Here is a 21,809-nt window from a genome sequence, read left to right as displayed (position 1 = left end):
ATAGTCCTGCCCGAGTGTTTGATGTCAGAGGAGGCATTAAGCTACTGCATAGCCATACTGGAGGAATGGTGAGCGAATGGAAAACTTGCTTCCTTCTTTTCACTGCACTCATACACTGTGAGGAGTCTCACCTATTCACTGCTGTCTTTCCAAACCCCTTCCCCAGACCCTCTCTGTCAGCCAGTCCTGGCCTTGGTGTTCATTTCGCTCCTGCATTTGCCTCCTCGAGCTGGCTGCTCTGCCTCAGCTTCTCCTGCTCCTCCCTGCTGCCTTGGATGCTCTGGGTTCTGCCACTGCCGTGCTCTCCTAAGGCACGCTTCTAGCTAGAGTGCAGATTCACAGAGCCGCTTCCTCACAGAGCCTTCCCTTGCCCTCTTCTCTCCCGATGTCTCTCCGGGGATGGGCTGGGTCATGTTAATGACATTGGCCACAGGCTGCTTTTGAGGATTTGTGCCGCAAGAGGTGTTAGCTATATTCCTTAGACTATGACTCGGGCATTTAAACTTTCCAACAATGATTTATTATTATTTGGCAAACTTTTTTCTCCCTTTTTCCTGCTGCTGGTCTGTTGGAACTTATGAAGGGTGATAAAGATAAGGCAGATGGAGAGCCTGGTGCAGTTCTGTTAACACGGATAAGTTCCCTCTCCCCTAAAGGTCCGAAACTAACACTTTGAAAAACCAGGCCCTTAATGAAATTGCTTTTAGAGTAGAACCAGCTCAGAAAATGTGCTTCCATCCCCACAAGCATCATTTGTTCTTTTCAAGCTTGTTAAGTACCAACTAGATGTGATACCCAATCACTACAGAGGGGATCACATGTGTGGTTTGACCCATGCAGTCAACTATCTCAGAAACCAGTGGGTTAATCAATAAGTGTTTAATCATTTTGATCCTTAACATAACAGTAACTAGTCTCTCAGATGAAAACACCAGGTCATGACCTCCTTATTTCAGGTACTAAGAATTTTAATGAGAACCTTCTGTGATCTGAGTAAACCAACTGCCAATGGCCAGTCTGGAAAATTCTATGACCTGGTCAGTGACTGCAATTTCTTAAAGGAGCTAAATGACTATTTACTTGCTACTCTGTTCACTTATGATTTAGAGTCTTGATAAATTCCAAGCCACTGCATATTTCCCTGGACTGTGGAATAAAATTTAAATTCTGACATTCAAGTCTTTCCTCAATTGAATGTCAATGTACAACTCCCTCTTAATAAGCTGCTTTTCTCTTATAGAACCTTCCATTCATAGTCAAATCTACCTTCTAACTGATCCACTGCCCCTGACAACTTGCATATTTCCCACTCTGCACATCTGCTCAGACTCCGTCCTCTATGCATATTCTTCTCCTACTATAAACACTACCCATTGTCATGGTCTAGACCCAGTTTCAGCTAAACTCAACATCTATTGAGCACCTACTATTGCAAGGTACTGTTCAAGATAATGTAGATATGACCAAACAAATGTGACCAAGATAGTCCCTGACGTCAAGGAATTTACAGTCTCATCCAAGAATTGTTCTCCAACCATGGCCCTCCATGAGAATCCCCAGTGAGAGTGGGTAAGACTCTGGGCTTCCAAGGCAGGGGCCACGAGTTCAATCCCTGGTCGGGGAACTAGGATCCCACATGCCATCTGGTGTGGCAAAAAAAAAAAAAACAAAAAAACAAAAAAAACAATGTTCTTACCCAGAATAAACCAATTAATTCAAAAGTTCTGGGAGGTGGGACCAGGGCATGAGTGTTTTTTAAAACACCACAGTAATTCTAATCTGTACCCAGGATTGAGAAACACTGGCCTGAAGCTTCTCCAATCCATTGCATCAATCCACAATGACTTCTTCCTTCCAAATTTGTATATATACTAGCTTTAATATTTATTTGTCAATTATTTATTTCATGTTAATTTTTAATTTGCCTATTTGCTTCTCCAGTGAAATGGTTGTCTTCCTGAAGGGCAGGGAAATACCCTATATGGTTTTAAATATTTAATATCTAACATACCATTTTTTTTTTTCGTGTCTCTTAGTAGTCTGTGGGTTTATTTATAGAATAACAGTTTTGCTTTTTTTATATTTAAAATTGAATTTCTTTCATTAGGGTTAACATACCATTTTAAACATAGTTGGTCTTCAATAAATATCTGTAGATGATCATGTCAGGTATTTCCTAGCCAGATTAGGAAAAAACCTTGATACCTAACCTAACCTTGGTAATCTGTAATCCCAAAGAACCTGGGAAGGGTCCAAGCTAGACTCAAAGGGTCCAAGGGAACCCTGAATCTCCAGAATAAGTCTCCTCACCCAACTCAGCTTTATACTGAAGATGTTCTTTCTATGGTAGCTAGGATCACTCCATTCCACTAGGCCCTCTCGTGGCAGGGGTGAGTACAGACCAAATTTTTCTCTCAGAGACCTTCCTCCCAAATGCGTACCTGCATCCTTTGGAATAATACCTCATTCTGGCATGGCTTTCTCTAAGAAAGGGTGGAGATGCCAGGCTAAGAGCCATTTATCAGTTTTCCCACATTCTATTTCATGCCAAGCCACGATGAGAGCACAGGCTTTTTCTGTCCAGTGCTTTCTGGCAAGCCCTTGCTTCTGGACAGAAATTTCAAGCTCTAGTTCAAAAGGGCCATGTGCAGGACTCAGCCCACAGCTGAGCCATTAACTGCAGTGGTCACCACCAGCTGTCATGCGAGAAGACCCAACCTGGGAAAGCATTTCAGATATTCACCCAACTTCTCTTTGGTGGCTTTTTGAAGTTGTTCCTGCCAAATCTGCATGGATGAGGGATAGATGAGATTTTAGGACGCAGCTTTCCTCTGACAGTTTGTTCTATATTTAGTTTTTGGAGTCACTCCGTAGATTTTGCAGATAAAAGAAAACTTCAGAATTTCATAGGCATGAGCCAACATGGGCTGGAAAGCAGCTCTGAGCAATACTCTGAGAATCAGACCAACCCCCCTCCTTCCCACTTATGGAGAGGTGACCTTGGGGAGGTTACAAAACTTCTTAAAATGTTGGTTGATGGCTTGGTAAAATGGAACCAAATGACTAACCTCAGAGGGCTGTTGTGAGGATAAATGAGGCAACTCTAAGAGCACCTGCCTTTAGAAAGTTCTCAATAAAGGTTAGTCTCTACCCACACCTGACTTTGCTTCCCCTACAAGGTTTCACCTTGACCCTACCAGAGAGTGAAGGTTTTCTTGTTAACTTGGTAGAGTGTCATGTTTCAGAAGTTTCTGTGCTCTGAGGAAGTTCTTTATCCTGTCAAACCCAGATCCATCTCAAACATCAAATGTATTCAAACCCAGAGGTTAACCCATATCCTGTTTTAAATGAAGAGTAATTTTCACCACCATTTCTATCTTTAAATTGGGAAATTGGGATTATCTCCCCTAGCAGCCTGTTCGAACTAAAGAGCATAGCTAAATCTCCTTGTCGAGCAGTCCATAAATATTTATGGAGTGACATTCCTGGGTCAGAAATTATGTTTGGCAGTGGGGATACAAAGATGACAAAGAACCGTCCCCTGCCTACCAAGAGAGCACATTCTTATGAATGGTGATGGACACATGAAAAGATGGGTGCAGATCAACATCTCAGGGGTGACAAGGCACCATGTGTACGTACGCAGAAGAGAGTCCCTTACTCAGCCTAAGAGCATGAAGGCCCTGGAGGGCTTTCAGGAAGAGATGCGACCTTACCTGAGTCTTAAAATGAGTAGGAGTGTGGCAAAGGAGAGAGAAAAGAAAATTCAGAAAGAAGGACTATTAAGAGCAAAGGCAAAGAGGCGAGAAAATTAGGACGACCTTTGGAGTTACAGTCAGATCGCATTGTAGGAACACAGTTTGAAGCAGGGCTTGGTGAAAGAAGAAGCTGAAGTGTGACATCTTCGGAGATGTGGACGGTGTTCTGTGGGTCTGGGTGCCCTTAAATAAACAGTGTCAGCTGGAGAAAGATGTGGTTTGCATGTCCTTTCAAAAGATTACTGCATGCAGAGGAGGAAGGGAAAACTGTGAGATTGGATGGACATGGATCTCTCTCCCAAAAGAAATATGCTAGAATTGCCAACCGTCTTCTAAAATCTGTTACAGAAGTTATAAGCTACAGGTCACAGATTTGTTGCTCTGCATCAATGCAAAACTTGTCATTTTAAAACCGAAATAGAAAACAAAAACTCCCGTCTATGTCCAAATAAACCGCCTTCTCCCTGGTACCGTTCAATATTGCATATGTCCTCTCTGAAACAGTGTATTATGCGTAAGATTAGTGGTGTGCCCACCCCAGCCTGCCTATTAGAGTCTCTTAACAATGCCCATTACGAAACTCACTTAAATGTTGTTGCCTTGAACCCACATTCTTCCTTAAGCCCCAGGTTCCAGGCACCTTGGGGCAATCACCTGCCCTGAATTGGCTCCTTAATCTTGCCAGGTGATTGTGCGTGTGTGTGTGTGTGTGTGTGTGTGAAGGAACTGGCATGCCTTCAGTTTCACCAGCTGCTTCACAGAAGAGTGGGGTGGTGGGTTTCCTCTTCTGTCCCCCTAGTAATGGGTCTCCCTCACCTGGTAGAGACCCCTCCTGCACAGACCTAGCCCCACCCTAGCCTCCTGTTCCTGTGGGCAGGGAGAGTCGAGTGCCTCCTTCAGAGCAAAAAGGATCTCTGCTATTTCAATGCTGTTTAATGCAGAGGTTTGCCCCACAGGTCCAAGAAGTAGGGGACTGAGAGTACGGCTGGGAATGAGGGAGAAATCTCCCCAATCCTGGCCACATCCCACTTGCTCAGTGGTTTTGCCTCTCCCCTGGGTGCCTGCTTTCTCTTCTTTCAGCTGCTCTGTTGCCCAGGTCTGTTGTTCAGGGAGTGCATGAAAATCACGGGGTTTGGCTGCTTATAACTCGTGAGCCTTGGTCAGTGGGGATTCTCTGTGGCCCGCGTCCTGGAGAGGGCTACGCGTCTCATAAAAGATCTCATGTCATCAGTCTGGTTTCCTAGCATCTCAGGCAACCTGGGGAGTGGAGAGGGGAGTGTACAAGTTAGGGGAAAGGAGCGGGAGTCTGAAGTGGTGCTCTGTGACCAGCTTGCTAATGGAGCCGGTGCTGGTTCCGTTCAATTGTACGCATCCTTCCATTGTTCCTCCCTGCAATTAAAGTGGGAAGGGGACGCCAGACTGCCACAGCCTCGTGCTATCCCACCCACACTGGCTTTTATCCCAGGGACTATTTTTGACTGTGAACACAGAGGATTTGAATGCCTTTGAAATAAAATGAATGAATAAATAAACAAATAATCTCTCATGGTTTCCTTAAGCTCTCCCGTGAAATGCTGATTGATTCCTTTATTCCTTTTAGCCCTTGTTATAAGAAAAAAGAAAAATCTTCCCTGTCTCCTGAGGGTTAGCGGCATTAGCTAGGGGTGTGGGTAGGAGTGCGGAGAATACATCTGGGCCTGCCTTCTTCATCCCTCTTCTCTCCTCCCGGGAGGCTCCTGGCTTCAGTCATTTCTGCTCCCATCACACAGAAGCCAGAAAAAGGGAGCTTTTCTTCTTTCTTTTCCTTGGTAGGGCTCCTCCAGGCACAGAGAGAAACCGTCGCTACCACTGTGGGTGTGCAACGTGGGGGATGGGAATGGTGGGAGGCCGGTACATCTTTCCAATTAAAATGCTTCCAATTATATCTGACTTAAGATCGGGGAAGCCCAGTTTCAAATCTGAAGGAAACTGGAACTTGATTGCTTATGATATGAAAAAAAAAAGACACTTTTAACAGCGGGCAAGTGGATGCCATCATCAGTTCTCCAACCGGCTGGACACGTGAGCAGAGGTAGGCCTCTCTGCCTGCCTCAGACTCGATCATCTCGTCCATAAAATGACAATAAGCTCTCCTTTTTGGAGAGGACTACGAGGGCTAAGAAGGAAGCAGCTGGAGGTAGAGTGCCAGGTCCTCCAGTGGGGTGCTTATCCCACCAGTCATAACCAGCTGGTGTTGGGTGTCTCTGCAGATTCACCTACACCCTCGGGGAGGGCATGTGGTTGCCCCTCAGCAAGAGCTTTGTGATTCCACCAGCTGAACTGGCCATCAACCCATCGGCAAAGTGTAAGACAGACATGACAGTGATGGAGGATGCTGTGGAGGTCAGGTGAGTCCAGCCTCGGGACGCTGAGGCCCACAACGGGTTTGGGAGGCCGAGTGGGAAACTACCTGAACGCCCAAGGTGCTGGGAAGGGAATCAAGACAAGCTGGAAGGAAAAGTTGGCAGGCTGCCTTCCAATTCCCCAGATGCAGTGCCAGGATCTACACTATCTGGGTCAATAGTGCACACCCCAAGTCCGTGTACCGAGAGAGGACATAAAATTAGAGTTTATAAGCACTTCCCACAGACCCTCAGGACTGACAGGCAATAAAATGTTAATTTCCTTGCCTGAGTTGAGACCTTCTTCTTTGACCAGGAGTTACAGCCTTGGCTTATTTCCCAGAGATGGAGAATGTCCATAATTTGTTAGTTCAAGGCTCAGAGTATGGTTGATCTTTAATATTTGTAAGAGAGAGTAAGACATGATCCGGTTGGCCAGACAGCAACGTGGAATGTGAGGCTACCTGTTGCACCTGGCGTCCCCTGGCCTCCTCCTACCTCCTGCTCTTTCTCCTTACAGAGAGGAGCTGATGACCTCATCCTCCTTTGACAGCCTGGAGGTCCTCTTAGATTCCTTTGGACCAGTCCGTGATTGCAGCAAGGATAATGGGGGCTGCAGTAAGAACTTCCGTTGCATCTCAGATCGCAAGCTGGACTCCACTGGTTGCGTGGTATGTCTGCCCTGTCGAGCTTGTAATTTCAGGAAGAGGGGCCACAGGATAAGACACAATGCAGATAGAGTTGAAAGCATACTGTGAGTAAAAGAGAGGGTGAAGAATGATTCCTCCCTAGTTGTAACTACGGTCTAGTCTACATTATGAATTTTCTTTTGACAGAGATGAGGAGCTAATTACCAGTCATTTAATCAAGAGGTATTTATGGAGCACCTATTGTGTGTACTATAACTATCCTAGGAAAATGTCATGAACTATGTAGCATGGTCCTTTCTTGCCAGTCTTGCACTCTAGTTGATGAGGGATCCCCTCAAACAATTTGAGAACGAATTAACTGCTTAATAGTATAATATTGACTCTAGTAGGAAATAGACTGCATTTACTATAGTAGGAAATTCTAGAAGAAACCTACCTTTGTCAGGAGTCAAATTACATTGACTATAATAGGAAATTTTAGAAGACACATATCTAAGGCCAGAATGGTGAAAGAAGTAAGTTATGCCAGGAATGGTAGAGAAGAAATAAAAATATGTCCTCTTTGAGACCATAGCAGTGAAGTCCTGCTTCCCCAAATGTGGTTTTCTACTTTATCAGCTATATGGACTTTCGCTACGTGTAAACTATGTGATGCTATGAACTAGAAAGACTGTTTGGGTTAGAGTGGACCAAGCTATCTCCCATGCCGTGGATATGAAGATTGATGGACCCACGCAGGTAAATGGAGGCAGGAGCAGATGGGCAAGGCTTCAGCTCCTGGTGCCGTTAATATTAGTCATTTTCATGCCCATCAACACCATTGTCAGGTTTCAGCCTTCCCTTCTTTTGAGAGCGGAATGATGCAACCCTGACAGAGAGGAGAGGGAACAGGGCAGAGAAGAAAGACAGGAAAGCCATACACAAAGTTGGCATAAAAGAGAGGAAGAGGTGATTCACTGAGCCACGTTGTTGTGCAGGGTTTCCGGGCAGAGCTGGGAGCTTCCAGCTCTGGAGGGGATATGGAGCCTCATCTTGCTTCCCAGTCTGACAGCTGTGCTCTTGTAAAGGGGCCCAGAGCAGGGGCAAGCTGTGAGGATGCTGGGGCCAGTTCCATCTTTCACACCCCCTACTCCCCTGTCTCTGAGCACCTGTCCAGGGAGCTATTCTCCATCAAAGATGGATACGTACCTGGGTCCAGAGTGCGACTCTGTCAGCCCAAAGGCCTCCCCAGACTTTCACAGATTGGGCAGCAGTTGGCAGGAGCCTGATTCCTCTGAGAAGGGACAGAAGAGAAAGAAAAGAAAATGGAAAGAGAGAGGGCTGAGGGGCAGGGAGGCAGAGGACCTGGCCGGTCCATCAAAAGGAAGGGCAGGCAGAACAGAGAGGACTACCAGGAAAACACAAAGAAAAGTGCTCTTTAGGTCGTGTCTTCCAAAGGCAGCCGGGAGGTAAGTCGATGTCCCAGGTGCTCCCCTCCCTATAGCTAGTCTGCTTTCAGATGTCTTAAGCAATGAGCTTCCCAACCGGCTCCCTCAGGAGACAATTCCACTGTCTAATGGAGCTCCCAGCTGAGACACATTTTTTTAAAAACTATTCAACCTGCATTTCTTCATCCAGATTTTAACCTTTCCTTCCTTGCTGCTCTCTCGGGTGGGTCATTATAAGTACTGAAACACTGTGTGTGCACACATGTAAACATCCCTCTCCTACCACCCTCATACGAGTTTGAGCATGCCCACACGTTCACACACGTGCACATGGATATATTCCCCATCTCTTCCCACTTCTCTGCCCTTTCTCTGAGCCCCTCAGGGTTTGCCTTCTGTTGGTGATCCCAGCCCCTTTTAGTTGGCATATTGCCGTGCTGATGTATTTTTGTACTTTTAAGACTAATCTGTGAGACGGAGCTTGCAGGAATAGTTCCGATGAATATGCATTTGCAATAAGGCCGCTGCATTTGCGAATCGGAGCCACTGCAGAAGTCACCCAATTATACCAGCACTTGGCATTAGCATAAGACTTTGAAGTCACTGGCCCATGTGGCTCTTGGAGGGAGAAGGGGGCCAGGCCCATTCAACTGACTGTTTCTATTGGCTGTGAAGCACGGGATCCCTGAGGCAGGAGGACTGGGGCTTGAGAGCTGATGGGCCACCTCATAATCTTGTGACCCTACTGAGAAAAACTTGACGTTGAGCCTGATCTGATTCCACTGGGCATCAGTACCATCCCGCAGCCTTGGTGTGTTAGCCCAGGGGTTCCGTGTCATCTGGAGGAGGACCAGGGACAAGGGCATCAGCTGCAGCACCTGCAGTGTGGAGAGAATCGGGCTGCCTTCCTCGTTCCATCCACGTCAACCCTGACATTCAGTTCTCTGAGTGTTGAACTGAAAGGCTTCCCTGGAAAGGCATATGCCTATGAAAGAAGGAGAGGAGGCACTCAGAGCACGCTGGCCCTTAATGAACCTGGGAAAGGGACAGAGATGCAGGAAGAGACAGGTTCGACCGCATATTTTCCTGAGTTCAAGCCAGACAGGTGGGCTTGGTCCACATCAGCTGCTCAACCTTCCTTCTTTCTAGGAAGGCAGGGCACGTCTCTCTGTTATGCATGGACTCCCACAGGGTTAATTGCTACCCAATTAATTGCCCTGTTGTTTATGTAGTCTCTGGGGACAGGAAACAAATACCCGTGAAAGGCATAGCCCTGTACCAGCCTGTCACTCGGTTCCAAACCAGACCACTCTCCAACGGCGGGATTGCTGAACGTTTGGATGATTCCTGGAGCAGAGGTCCGCCCCCCACCGTGGACAACAGGTCTTACTCCTACCCATTGTCCTCACTGTGCCAGGGTGGGAGCAGTGGTCCCCACCTGCACAGCACAGGAGTGCCGTTCTCTGTTCTGTGGAGCCCCAGGGGGTCCTGCAGAGTCCATGTGTTAGTGGCCTATTGCTGCTGTAACAAATTACCACAGGTTTGATGGCCTAAAACAACAGCCATTTTATTATCTTACAGCTCAATAGGTGAGAATCCAATTCCGTGTCCCTGGGCTAACATGAAGGTGTCATCAGGGCTGCATTCCTTTCTAGAGGCTCTGTTCCTGGTCTTTTCCAGCTTCTAGAGGCTGCCCGCATTTTTGGGCTCATGGTCCCCTTCCTCCATCTTTAAAGCCAGCTACATTGCATTTTCCTGACCATTCTTTTGTAGGACATCTCTCTCTTCTCTTCTGTCCTCCCTCTTTCACTTTTAAGAAGTCTTGTGATTACATTGATCTCACGTGGTTAACCCAGGATCATCTCATCTCAAGAGCCTTAACATGATCTGCAAAGCCCCTTTTGTCACAGGTTCCAGGGATTATGTCGCAGACATCCTTGGTGCCATCAGTGGGAGACAGCAGTGGGAACTGGAGCAGCCTTGGTGGGTAGGACTCTAGTCTCCTCTCTCCCAGCTTTAACCAGAGCATCTTGATTCTTACCAAGCCTACCTATTGCGGTTTAATATAAAACCGTATTTGAAATTAGAAAATGATTTCCAACACTATAAAACTATTTTTAAAAAATTATAAAAATGGAAAGCCTATACTCTAATGCTTCTTCCTTATCTTCACACTCATCCTGATGGTGACCCCCCAAAATGCCTTCTGCTTTGTGAGGTGTCTGCACATCCTTAGGTGAGCAGACTGTGGCCTTGGAAGGCGAGAGGTCTGCTGTCCTGCTTTCTCATGTATTGAACACATGACCTTCCTTGCCAGAGCATTATGCTCTAATGAGCACTGAATTACCCAGCGACCCTGCCGCCCTTCTGTCCACTTGCTGTCCACAATGGTTTCCCACAGAATGTGTCATTTCCCCTCTACTGGAGCGCAGATGTGCGGAGACCATTACAGATGACCATCTCTCGTTCTCTCTGTAGGACAGTAAACAGAAGGCTATGCCTCAGAAGCGTTCAGAGAAGTGGGGGCAGGAAGCTGAAATATAAATTTAATTCCATCAGACTTTTCCCCCTTGCTCCTGCATGGCTTGGGCTTACATGTGAAAGCCCATCAAACAGCCGGGGAAATCATTATTTATGAAAAGGATAAGACTGCCATGTTGTAAAAAAGAACCTATTTCGAGTAGGAATTATGGTTGCATGTCTTATGAATCATCCAGGTAAGGCAAGGCAGGCTCAGCTGCAGAAAGTTGTTCCTCTTCTCCCAGGGGCCCTGAATACACTCCTGTGTCCATCAGTCATATTCATCTGCCAACAGAGCCTCCACCTCATAATCTATAACTGAGGTGTGTGTGTCTCAGGCTGAGTAAGATTTGACTAGACTCCTAAGTAATTAATCAACCAAAAATCATTGGTAGAAACAGAGAGGAAAGACAGTGAAGAAAAGGAATTCAATGGGGAGAATCATTTAAATCTCATTAGCACATTATGCTTTAGACCAGTGATAAGTCAAGAAGCCATGAGCATCACATGAAAGATGATTAACCTTGTGTATTTTAGGGGTCACTGAAATATGAGCTCATTTATTAGACTTTCTTGATGGGGGAGGGTTGTTGCCATAATAAATGGAGTTTTCTTCCTGGGACTGCTAAATGTAACCTATGCAAAGAGGGGTTAATGTCTGAACTTGGTGCTCAATCCTGAGCAAACAGTTCTCTTTTAAGGAAGAAGTGGAGGGATTGTCCACAAGCCGGCAGAAGAGAATGGCCAGCACTTGCAGAAGGAAAATACAAGCTCCTCCTGGAGGCCGGATTTCTCTCCTGACAACTGGTCTCTGGCTGCAGATACTTCTAGGAAGAGGCCATGATTTGGAGCCTATAGTTTCTTTGTGTTTAGATATAGATTTTGAGGAGCTCAAAATGTGACTATAACAGCACATGAAACATTCAGGCAAAAACAAAAGCAAATTTATACCGTGGGAAACTTGATTGATTAGACTCCTTGGGGATGGGAGTTCTGGTTCAGCAAGAGTTAAGAAGAAAACTCTATTTTTGGTTTCAGCTTCCTTTTTTTGAAATCTTTCAAAAATGTTTTACTCTGAACTGCAGCCCAAGTAAGTTACAGTGCAGTAAAGATAATTGCATCTTTTTTAGTGATTGAGGATCTTGTCTTGCCTTCAAGGTCATTGCTCTGGACAGTTTGCAGTGTTTTGTCCTATAAATATATGCACCCATAATACGGTGTGTGTGTGTGTGTGTGTGTGTGTGTGTGTGTGTGTGTGTGTGTGAAGAGAAGGGGAGAGAGAGAATATTAGGCTGGATCTAGAAATCCATAATTGATTCCAGAATGTACTCAAGGAATTGCCTACGACAATTGAACAAACAAACAACAAATCTATGGGATTGCTTTATTTTGTTGACACACTGACTTTATTCTTTAGCAATTCCAAAAATCCAGCTTTTCTCACACTTGAGAAGCAGTATGCCAGAGTGGAAGGGACACAAATGAACACTGGGGTCAGATAGAACTAGGTCCAAATTCTGATTCTGCCATTTTCCACCTCTGTGACCTTAAACAAGTTACTACTAATCTTTCCGAGTCTAAGTCTGTTCACTTATAAAATAAGGGGAAGAAAGTCTAATTGTGAGATTGAAGATAATTTATGTAGATTGTCCTGCACATGGAATTGCTTAATTCCCAATAGCTGTTATTATTATTTTTAGCTTTACTTATGAGAAAAGAAATCCAACTTGGACAAGGCAGCTGTCTTCTTTCCAAATCTCCTACGAAAGTGTAAACATCAGGTGGTCCAATCTGGCACAGCGATGGTTATCTAGACACCAGGGCCAGACAAGATGTGGATGTGCCAGGTTTGGGGATTCTGGAACAAAGCCTGCTCAGGTTTCATTTGGTGACGTCTTTGTCAAATATCACGCTTGATGGGACATTCTGAAAAGAAAGCAGGTGGTTGAGAAGATGGGGAGTCCTGGCTAGTGACTGAGGTAGCTAGCTGGTACCAGGGTTGAAACCACGTGAGGTGGGAATAACAGGAGCACTGGCTTTGTCTCTACTTTGATGGCTGTTCTCAAGCTTTATAGAAGGAAAAAAGAACTCATGGCAACCAGTGCAGCCCATTTAATTACAATCAAACTTCTGTGTTTCAATACCCACCATGTCCATGCCTGGGCAGCTTCACAGTGGTGAAGCCAGCTCCCTTCTGGTCGCACATCTGGCCTAACAGCTGGGTGGCCAAGAAAGTGGGTGCGTGGAGGGGGCTATAGAAATGTGGGGTGCAATCCTCAGCTGCCTCATTTGCTCGTTCACCATCATCTGAAACATCTGGGTGTGTACAGCATGAGGCAGCCCTTGGAAACATCCTTAAATGCTGTCACCTTCCAGCACTCCAGCTGGCTTCCTGGGGAGAAAGGGGATGGACCAGGCTGGGAGCCTGGCAGGCTCATGAGGGGGCCATTTGTTTGGGAAATTGCAGAATTAGTGTCAGCAAACAGTGCCCATCCTGCTGTGATCTTCAGTTGGGAAGCATGGAGAGAGGGGAGGTGGGTTTTCAGAGGCACACCTGTGACAGCTCCAGGCTACTAGGCCAAGGTGCTTGGCAACCAGGAGCAAGAGCCAGCCAGGCAGCAGGGCAGGAGAGGAGGTGTTTAACACGGTTCTACCAAGTTTTAAAAGGCTTTTTTTTTGTTGTTTGGTTTTAGTTTTGGAGGAGTGTTTTAGCTAGCTGACAATAGGTGTATAGCAGTCACTAAAATCAGGTCAGATCTAGACAGACCCCCAGCTGTGCCCCATATAAGCTGCTGGACCCTGGGCAAGTTATCTTTCCCCTTCCAGCCTGTTGGAAAGAATCAGCAGGAATGTAAACATAGAGTATCTTTTGCATAGACAGAAGAAGCAAGATGGCAAAAAATATTCATTGGCTTTTAGATGGAATCCAGTGCAGTAAGAAGTTCGTGCGTTAATTGGCAATGTTAATAGTTTCCAGGTCTGTTAAATGAGGAGACTACAGGGTGCTGTGAGATGAAATACCTAAAGCACATAGCATAGCGCCCGGCTACTAGTTAAGTGTTCAGTCAACAGTGACTGTTGTGGGAGAGCCTGATTGTGCTGTGAGCTGGTGATGGTGCGGCCAAGTCACGGACTCCATAGGCAGCCTGCCAAGGTTTCAGGTGTGGTCCTGCCATGATCAGCCATGTGACGTTAGGGAGGTTAAGCTTTCTGTGCCCCAGTTTCTTCACGTGTAAAATGAGGATGACCATCCCGCTTACCTTACGGGATGCTGTGAGGGTTACGTGAGTAAGATGCAGGCATATTAGACACTGCCTGGCCCCTCGTGGATCCCTTGTGAGGGTTCCTACTGCTCACCAAGCCTTTTCATCTTGCCTGGGACCTGCCTGATTATTTCTTCCTGCATTATCTCCTCTGCTGTCATTCTTGGGTAGTTTATTGAGGACGTGGTGGTACAGAAAAGCTAAATGTTTTACACTGAGTGTCCAGGGAACTGGGATAAAGCCCAAACCCAAGTGTGGCACCTGTGGGTGCTCATGTAGCAGGTACCCTTTTCTGTGCATCTTCCTCAGGGCATCCTTGAGGTGGGAAGGTCATGAGTACCGCCACTCTCACTAGGAGAGAGTGGCTCCGGCCAAGGTCACAGAGAAAGTCCACTTCCTGCTTCTGGCCGGCAGCCCTGGCTCAGTCCGCTTTCTCCAACACTGCCATCCGGTACCAATGTTGACAAAGTGCTTTGGATGTCAAAAATAAAGTCCTATTAATCCTAAGTCCAAACAGCAGCACTCCTTTCCCCTAGCCCAAAGGAGTCTCTTCTAATGCATTTTAATTCAGGCCCATCACTTCCACTCTCCTGCCCGCCTGAGGCCCAACTGGGAGGCCAGCACACCTCGGCCCTGTCTTGCTGCAATGCTCCCTTCCAGCCTGCTTGGAGGAATCAGCTTTAATGCAAATGTGTGTGATCTGTGCCCAGAGAGAAGAAGCGAGATGTCAAAAAAGGTCACTGGCTTTTACAGGGAGTCCAGCATAGTGGGAAACTCGTGCATTACTTACCAATGTTGATGTTTTCAAGGGTGAATGCTAAAAATAGGCATCAGTGGTTACACTCTGGTTCCCAGAGAACCCAGGTCCCGGGTTCACCCACCTGTGTGGATGCTTTCTGATTGTGCCAGTGCCCATCCGGACTCAGCCCCATGAAGGACAGCTCTGGTTGCTATGACCGCCACATCGGGGTGGACTGCTCGGATGGCTTCAACGGTGGCTGTGAGCAGCTGTGTCTGCAGCAGATGGCACCCTTCCCGGACGACCCCGCTGTGTACAACATCCTCATGTTCTGCGGGTGAGTTGAGCTGCTCATGAGGCCAACCGGCTTATTGGGATGAGGGACTTTCAGGAAGGTAAATCCAGGTGGACTGGTCACTTTAGGCCAGCCCTTAGGCTCTGAGGAAAGAGCCTTCAGGACTGGAGGAGGAGCATTTTTAAAGTCAGAGTTGGAAGGACCCTTAGGGAAAATCTAGTGTCACCACTGAAAATGAGGAAACTGACCTAGGGGTTTACCTAAATCATTGCCTGCTTACACCAGAATTTCCAAACTGTGTTTGTGGTGCTATGTTAATTGTTTTGTGACAAAAGGATTCCACAGTCCAAAAGCTTGGGAAAGATTGTGTGAAACCAATCAATTATCAAAGAAGAGACATGCTGGATTGTTGCTGAAAGCCAGTGCCTGCTGAATAATCATGAGAAGATTATTCAGTGGACGAGTAATGTTATTTTATTGTATTTCATTTTATTTTCTTTCTTTGCAAGTGGCAATTTTCCTGTTTAGTTTCTTGTAAAATCCCATTCCATAAACGGAAGGTTGATCTCAATTTTAAAATCTCTATAATGTTATCATTATGGTTGACCCACTTCGATTAATGAGGTAAATTTAGCCAAAGTAGCATAGAATGAATTTATTTGATAAACATATATTTGAGCACCCACTTTGTGCAGACAGCCTAGTTAGGTGTCAGATATAGGAGACACAGTAGGATGTGAGATCTGGTCTCCTCTCTCTCAAAGGAGTTTACGATGGGATGTGCGGCCATGAGCACAAAGGAGAATGGGAGAGATGGGGCAGTGTGAAAGGGCAAGTTGTCAAGATGCTCAGGATGGACTAAGAAGGAACCAGCCAAATTTAAAATTCTTTCCAGAAACACTGTGTTATGGCTCAAGGAAGGAACCACTTTATCTTGTCCCAGACCTAAGCTGGTGCCATAAAGTCCTTTGTGGGTCTCAAATCAGGTCTGTTGCCTGGACTAATACAGTAGGTCCCTAACTGGACTTTCTTTCCTATTTCATCAGAATTTGGTACACATGTACATTTAGCACTCTCCAAGCCACTATATATAGCCTTCCAAAAGAAGTCCTTGATTTGAGGTTCTTTAGAAAGACCAAATCACATGCACTTATAATTAAAGAGCTCTGCTCACACCTGTTCACACGATATGTAAATGGTGAATGGGGAAAACAAAGTTGCATTAACATAGGCTTCATTTGTACCTCTGCTAATGACGATAGCAGCATTTATTGAGCACCTACTATAGGCTAGGCACAGCGTAAGTTCTTTGAGTTCAGTATCTCACTTAATCTTCTCAGTAACCCAACAAAGCAGCTACTGTTTTTCTCACTTTTACAGATGTGGAGTTCAATCAACTAATTCAAGGTAACCCAGTAAAGGGTGGTGTTATTGCCATGATAATATTGCTTCTCACCACTTAAAACTATGATAATTTGTTCCTCTATATAGAACAGAGGTCTTTATCTTATTGCAACAATTACTATAGATAGCAATAAATGATGTGTTTTAATGTCATGAACATCTATAAATTCCAAATTTGGTATGTTTCTAAGGAGAGACCCAAATTACATCAATATGCTTTTAAAATGACAGCTTTATCAAAGCCGTTCTTACTTGAACGAACAAGTTATGTTCTTCTCACTATAACTACAAATAAAGTCCAATTAATGACTTATGGGTTATTGACCCGTATCTACCAACATCAGTATTGCTCTTCCATTAGAGTAACTGCACATGCTTAATGGGGAGGATATCAAGGAGGTGTCCACACAACATGCCCTAACATCTCTTTAGTTCAGGAATGCTACTCTGAATTAAGGGGGAGTTAATATGGGTTGATCTTGTGTTTGGATATATTCAAACAGAGCACAGCTGCAAGATGATCAATCTTTTTAATTTCTTAGCCGACTTGTCACAGGACCAGGTTAGAAGGTTATTAATTTCTTAAGCACAGTGTCATTCTTTTTGCTGCCTGATTACCCTCCAAACAAATGCAGGGTCTGGCCATATAGATTGTTCTGGAGAAAGACTCTAGAATATTTTGGATTTAAATGTGTTAACTCATTTATAAGCTTATATCCAGTGATTCTTACTCAGACCTATCTGGGAAATCCTACACTTGTTAGAGGAGAAAGAACGGCAGAGCTCTGGAAGCACTTATCTGCAAAGGAAAGGTGAGAGGTTCTGTATGATCACATAATGCAAGAAGACTCGGTTTATAGACCTAAGAAACTGAGTTATATAGGGGACAAAATCAAATCAGGATACTCATAATCTTTGGCTATCCAACATTCTCCCAAGGCATTTTTTTCCAGTCTATTGGGTTGTGTCGGCTGCATGGCTCATTGATGGAATAACTTCTTATCTTGAGCTTTCCACCATGCTAGGTGCATCGAGGATTACAAGCTTGGTGTGGATGGACGCTCTTGCCAACTCATCACAGAGACCTGTCCAGAGGGAGGTGACTGTGGGGAAAGCAGAGAGCTCCCCATGAACCAGACCCTCTTTGGGGAGATGTTCTTTGGTTACAACAACCATTCCAAGGAAGTGGCTGCTGGACAGGTGCTGAAAGGAACATTCAGGTGAACCCCACATCCAGAGCACTGGTTATTCAGGGCTGTTGATGGATCTCTTCTCTGATGGGTCTTAAAGTCATCATAAAGTCTTGTATCTTGGATCCAGGTAAATGTGACCCTAAAAGGATAGGTTATTTTCTCTCCCCTGGTCTTTACTAGGTTCACACTCCTCCTTCCAGAACCCAAGAACCCTGAACAGTAAAGTGTTAAATAAATTTTTACCTTGCCCAGGCAGAGACTACAAGATATTCCATGCAAGCCACCACAGAATGCTCAGGTTCTATCATCCCTCTGAGTCTTGGTGAATGAGTCAATCTAGCACAGGTCCTCAGTATGGTCCAAGAATCCCTGAGGGTCCCTGAGATCCTCTCAGGGGATATTCAAAGTCCTGCCTTTTCCAACTACAGAGAGGATGGGTTTCCTTCATATACTTCAATCCAAACAATATATTGCAATAAGTTGAATGCAGAGGTGAGAATTCAGCTGTCTTCTATGAAATCAGACATTTAAAAAACTTGCAAAAAATGTAAAGTAATGCCACTCATCTCATCATTTTTCAAGACATGTTAATATTTAATGGATTTATTATTGTCATCTAAAAATATATCAATAAATATTTTTTAATTTTTTCTTTCAATTTCTAATATGGTAAATATGGTAAATGTAGATATAATCTACATAAACAAAAGCTACTTGGGGCCTTCAATTACTTTTAAGAGTGTAAAGGGGGTCTTGAGAACAAAATGTTTCAAACCACTGACTTAGAATATTTCTAGGAAATTCTCCATTTGACCCCTGTCCCTAATCTATCTTAGGTTATTTGAGTACATTGTCCTCAGAATCCGTGCGTTTCAGGAGATGATGGTGATGATGATAATGATGTTGAAAGTGTTATAATATGGACCAGCAGTTGATAGCAAGCTAGGTCTGGACTCTTACAAGCAAACTGATAGTAAACTTTCGAGCTATTTTTTGGAATCAGTTTTGTTTTCTGTTACAGACAGTAGACTTTACTAAAATTTCCGCTTTTAGCCTGGGACCTCGTTTGCCAATGGCAAGCAGTGAGGTGTCATAATGAATATTGTGGTGGCTGCATTTGCCCAGATCTTGTGGAGAGGGGATCAGGGAGTAGGGACTGGGGTGGGATGGGGGGAAGAAAATTCTCGATCTTGTAAGTAGACCTTTTCAGCTGGTTTATTTCTCATTTCCCTCAGCCCTTGCCCTGCTTCTCACACTTGTGTCTTGCTTCAGACATGTACATTGAGTGGGGTTCAGGGCGAGGGGAAGTTTTTGGTCCATTGTGGGTTGAGACATAGATCGCTCACCAAAGAGTGGGGTTCACTTGAACACTCAGAGATGAAAGTCGGCCTCTGTTTCCAGGCAAAACAACTTTGCTCGAGGTTTAGACCAGCAACTGCCAGATGGTCTTGTGGTGGCCACTGTCCCCCTGGAGAACCAGTGCCTGGAGGAAATCTCAGAACCAACCCCGGACCCAGACTTCTTGACTGGTGAGTGTGCCACACACCTTACTTAACTGGCAGAAACAAACAAGCAGCTCCCTATGATTCTGTGAGCTCAAGACTCTTGACCTTGCTTATTTTGGTTTCAAAGCCAGTGATTTTCTTGATATGTAATAAAAGCTCAGTCCTAAAACTGAACACTAGTAGGATTATTTGTCAGTAAAACGGCCAATATTATTACATCATTATCTGCAAAATGGCCATAATAATACCTTTCCCTGCTAGTCTTATTGGGATGCTTTGAAAACAAATGAAATAATAGATATGTAAGAGTTCAGAGTTCTCAGTGGATTAGAGGAAGTGACTAGGTCACAGAAGAGGTAGAAAGAAGGTGGATCGCTTAGAGCCTAAATATCTGTCATTGGTTCCCCGGCAAGTGCTTCTAGAGCAGTGTGAGAGAATAGAGAATGATAGAGCTTTGTTGTCAAACGACCCTGGGTTTGACTCCTGGCTCTGTTACTTTCTAGCTGTGTGACATTAGACAATACAGTCTCTTGGGGTCTCATGGCCCCCATCATAAGATGGGGATCATAACACCTGTCACTCAATGTTACTTTGAGCCCAATGGCACTCTTCTCCTCGGCTCACTGTGGAACGAAGGTATGGGCTGATTGGGAGAGGCAGGAATACTAGGGGTCGCTTCTCCTTTCTATGCCACTAAAGACCCCCAGTTAGCACCTCCTGGACCAAAGAAGGCATTTCAAAGTGTTCCAGGGACCCTTAAGAGGCAGCCAACCGGGAACTCAGCTTCACTTACTAGGAGTCTCGACATGAGCTCTTCCATTGTCAGCTTTGTTCATTTCTCCATTACTCCTCTCCCTTCTTCATTCTATGTCTTCCTTATTCTAGACCCTTCTCCCCTTTATTTTCCCCTTTTCTGAAGAATGGCTTGAACTGAGTGTAAGCCTTTTTCAGATATCAAGTTATGTCCAAAAATTTCGTTTAGACCGGAATGGGATTAGAAGTAGGTCTATCTGAGTTAGTATAGCATAGTGATCACTAGCTTAGGCTCTGGATCCTGACAGCTAAGCTCAACTGGCTGTGTGATCTTGGACAAGTTACTTACCTTCTCCATGGCTCAGGTTTTTACCTGTAAAAATGGATATTATAGTATTATCTTTCTTATAGGATTAGTATGAGGAATAAATATTCATAAAGTTTTAAAAACAGTCCCTGATACATACTGAGATGTATGTTTATTAAATAAATAAATATACCAAGGAAGAAAGAAAATATGAACATTCAAACTACCAAACTGTGTTTTCCTTGTAGAAGAAGGAAAGGGAGCAGGAGAGAAAACAATTAGATATATTCTGGACCAGAAATAAATCTCATCGAAATAAGCTGCCTTCTAAAAGATCACACACACACACACACACAAACCTGAAAAAAATTAAAGTGCACCTCTGGGTGTGTCCTGAAAGCCTACGTCTCTAGTGTTTGGCAATCTAGTTTTCTTGTTTCCCTGTCATTGTCTGAGAAACACTTTCCGGGTGTGTGTAAAATGCCTTGTAAAGGAGGTGTGAGATGGCGCACAGAAGTAGGGCAGGCTCCACACTGCCAATAAACTACCTGGCTTCTGTTTAGAGAGTCACCAGGACAACTCTCTCACGCATTAGAACTTACATGGAGGTGAGGAGCTATACTTTCAGTTGTCAGGCTGGGAAGACACAGAGTAGTGCTGGATGCTACCTGAGCTTTTTGGGGAGGACAGATCTGAGAAACATCAGGAAAAAACATGTGTCTGAATCTCCATCTTTGGAAATAAGAAAAAGATCCAAACTTTGTTCAGATCCGCAAGAGAAACTTCTTTCTTCCCTGTGCCCTTGGACCTCTCCTGATTTGGTATATCAGAGGCAAAAGGAGTGGAAGGATGTCCTGGTGGGACCTTTCCTTTTTCATGGTCTTGAGACAGTGACATCCCTAAAAGTACAGAGAGAACTTTTCTTGACCTGCTAGTTTTCTACCCAGCCTTTCTTTTTAATGTATTTTGATTAAGAAGTGATACCAGTTAGTCCAAGAGCAGGTATTTCCTTTGATGTAAGAAGGAATCAGTCTTGTTTTTTCAAAGCCCAGAATAACTAGAAGAATCAGTTAAAGAGATGGTTGACCACTTTTCTTCCATATTTATTTCCTAGTTCTGGTAACATTTTAATTATATCTTTCTTGAGAGTCATACATGGAATGTCATATCATGCCACACTATGTGCTATTATAGGTCGCAATCCCCATAAACCTACAAGCTTAAAAGATTTTAGAGCGAAAGTGATCTTCAGATTCTTCTATATCAGCATTTTCAAGCATGTTTTTTTTCATGAAAAACCAGCCCTCCACTCATAAATAGGTTCTATCTTCAAATAATTTGGAAAGACAGTAGCATCTACCTCTCAGCAATTTGCAGCACCTGAGCATGGAACAGAGTCCAAGAAGTCCTGCACTAAAGAAATACCTTTTACTTTACTTAGCCCAGCAATTCCCAAATCTATTTAACTAGAGAATCCTTTTACACATAACAGCTATTTCGATCTTTCAGAATTATTGGCTTAAAGAATGTACTGGAAAATTTCTGATGTACGTGTTTTATCTTGCTGCTTACCTCCTTCCTTACCAAAACAGTTAAGAGCTCTTATGCTTTACC

At 44.6% G+C, this 21,809-nt stretch overlaps 1 protein-coding gene across 1 annotated transcript in view; it reads left to right on the top strand.

Annotated features, from left to right (window-relative positions):
* Window positions 1-21,809, top strand: part of ASTN1 (astrotactin 1) — a 325,861-nt gene that overhangs the window by 218,858 nt on the left and 85,194 nt on the right. The window contains exons 10-14 of the mRNA XM_059937103.1: window positions 6,008-6,145; window positions 6,660-6,810; window positions 14,909-15,075; window positions 17,463-17,657; window positions 19,032-19,159. Of these exons, the coding sequence (XP_059793086.1) occupies window positions 6,008-6,145; window positions 6,660-6,810; window positions 14,909-15,075; window positions 17,463-17,657; window positions 19,032-19,159 (779 nt within the window). The remainder of the gene's footprint in view (window positions 1-6,007; window positions 6,146-6,659; window positions 6,811-14,908; window positions 15,076-17,462; window positions 17,658-19,031; window positions 19,160-21,809) is intronic.

This window comes from Balaenoptera ricei, chromosome 1, assembly GCF_028023285.1.
Source record: "Balaenoptera ricei isolate mBalRic1 chromosome 1, mBalRic1.hap2, whole genome shotgun sequence".
NCBI lineage: Eukaryota > Metazoa > Chordata > Mammalia > Artiodactyla > Balaenopteridae > Balaenoptera > Balaenoptera ricei.
Note: the sequence above shows the minus strand (reverse complement) of the source record. Positions and strands in the feature narration are given on the sequence as shown.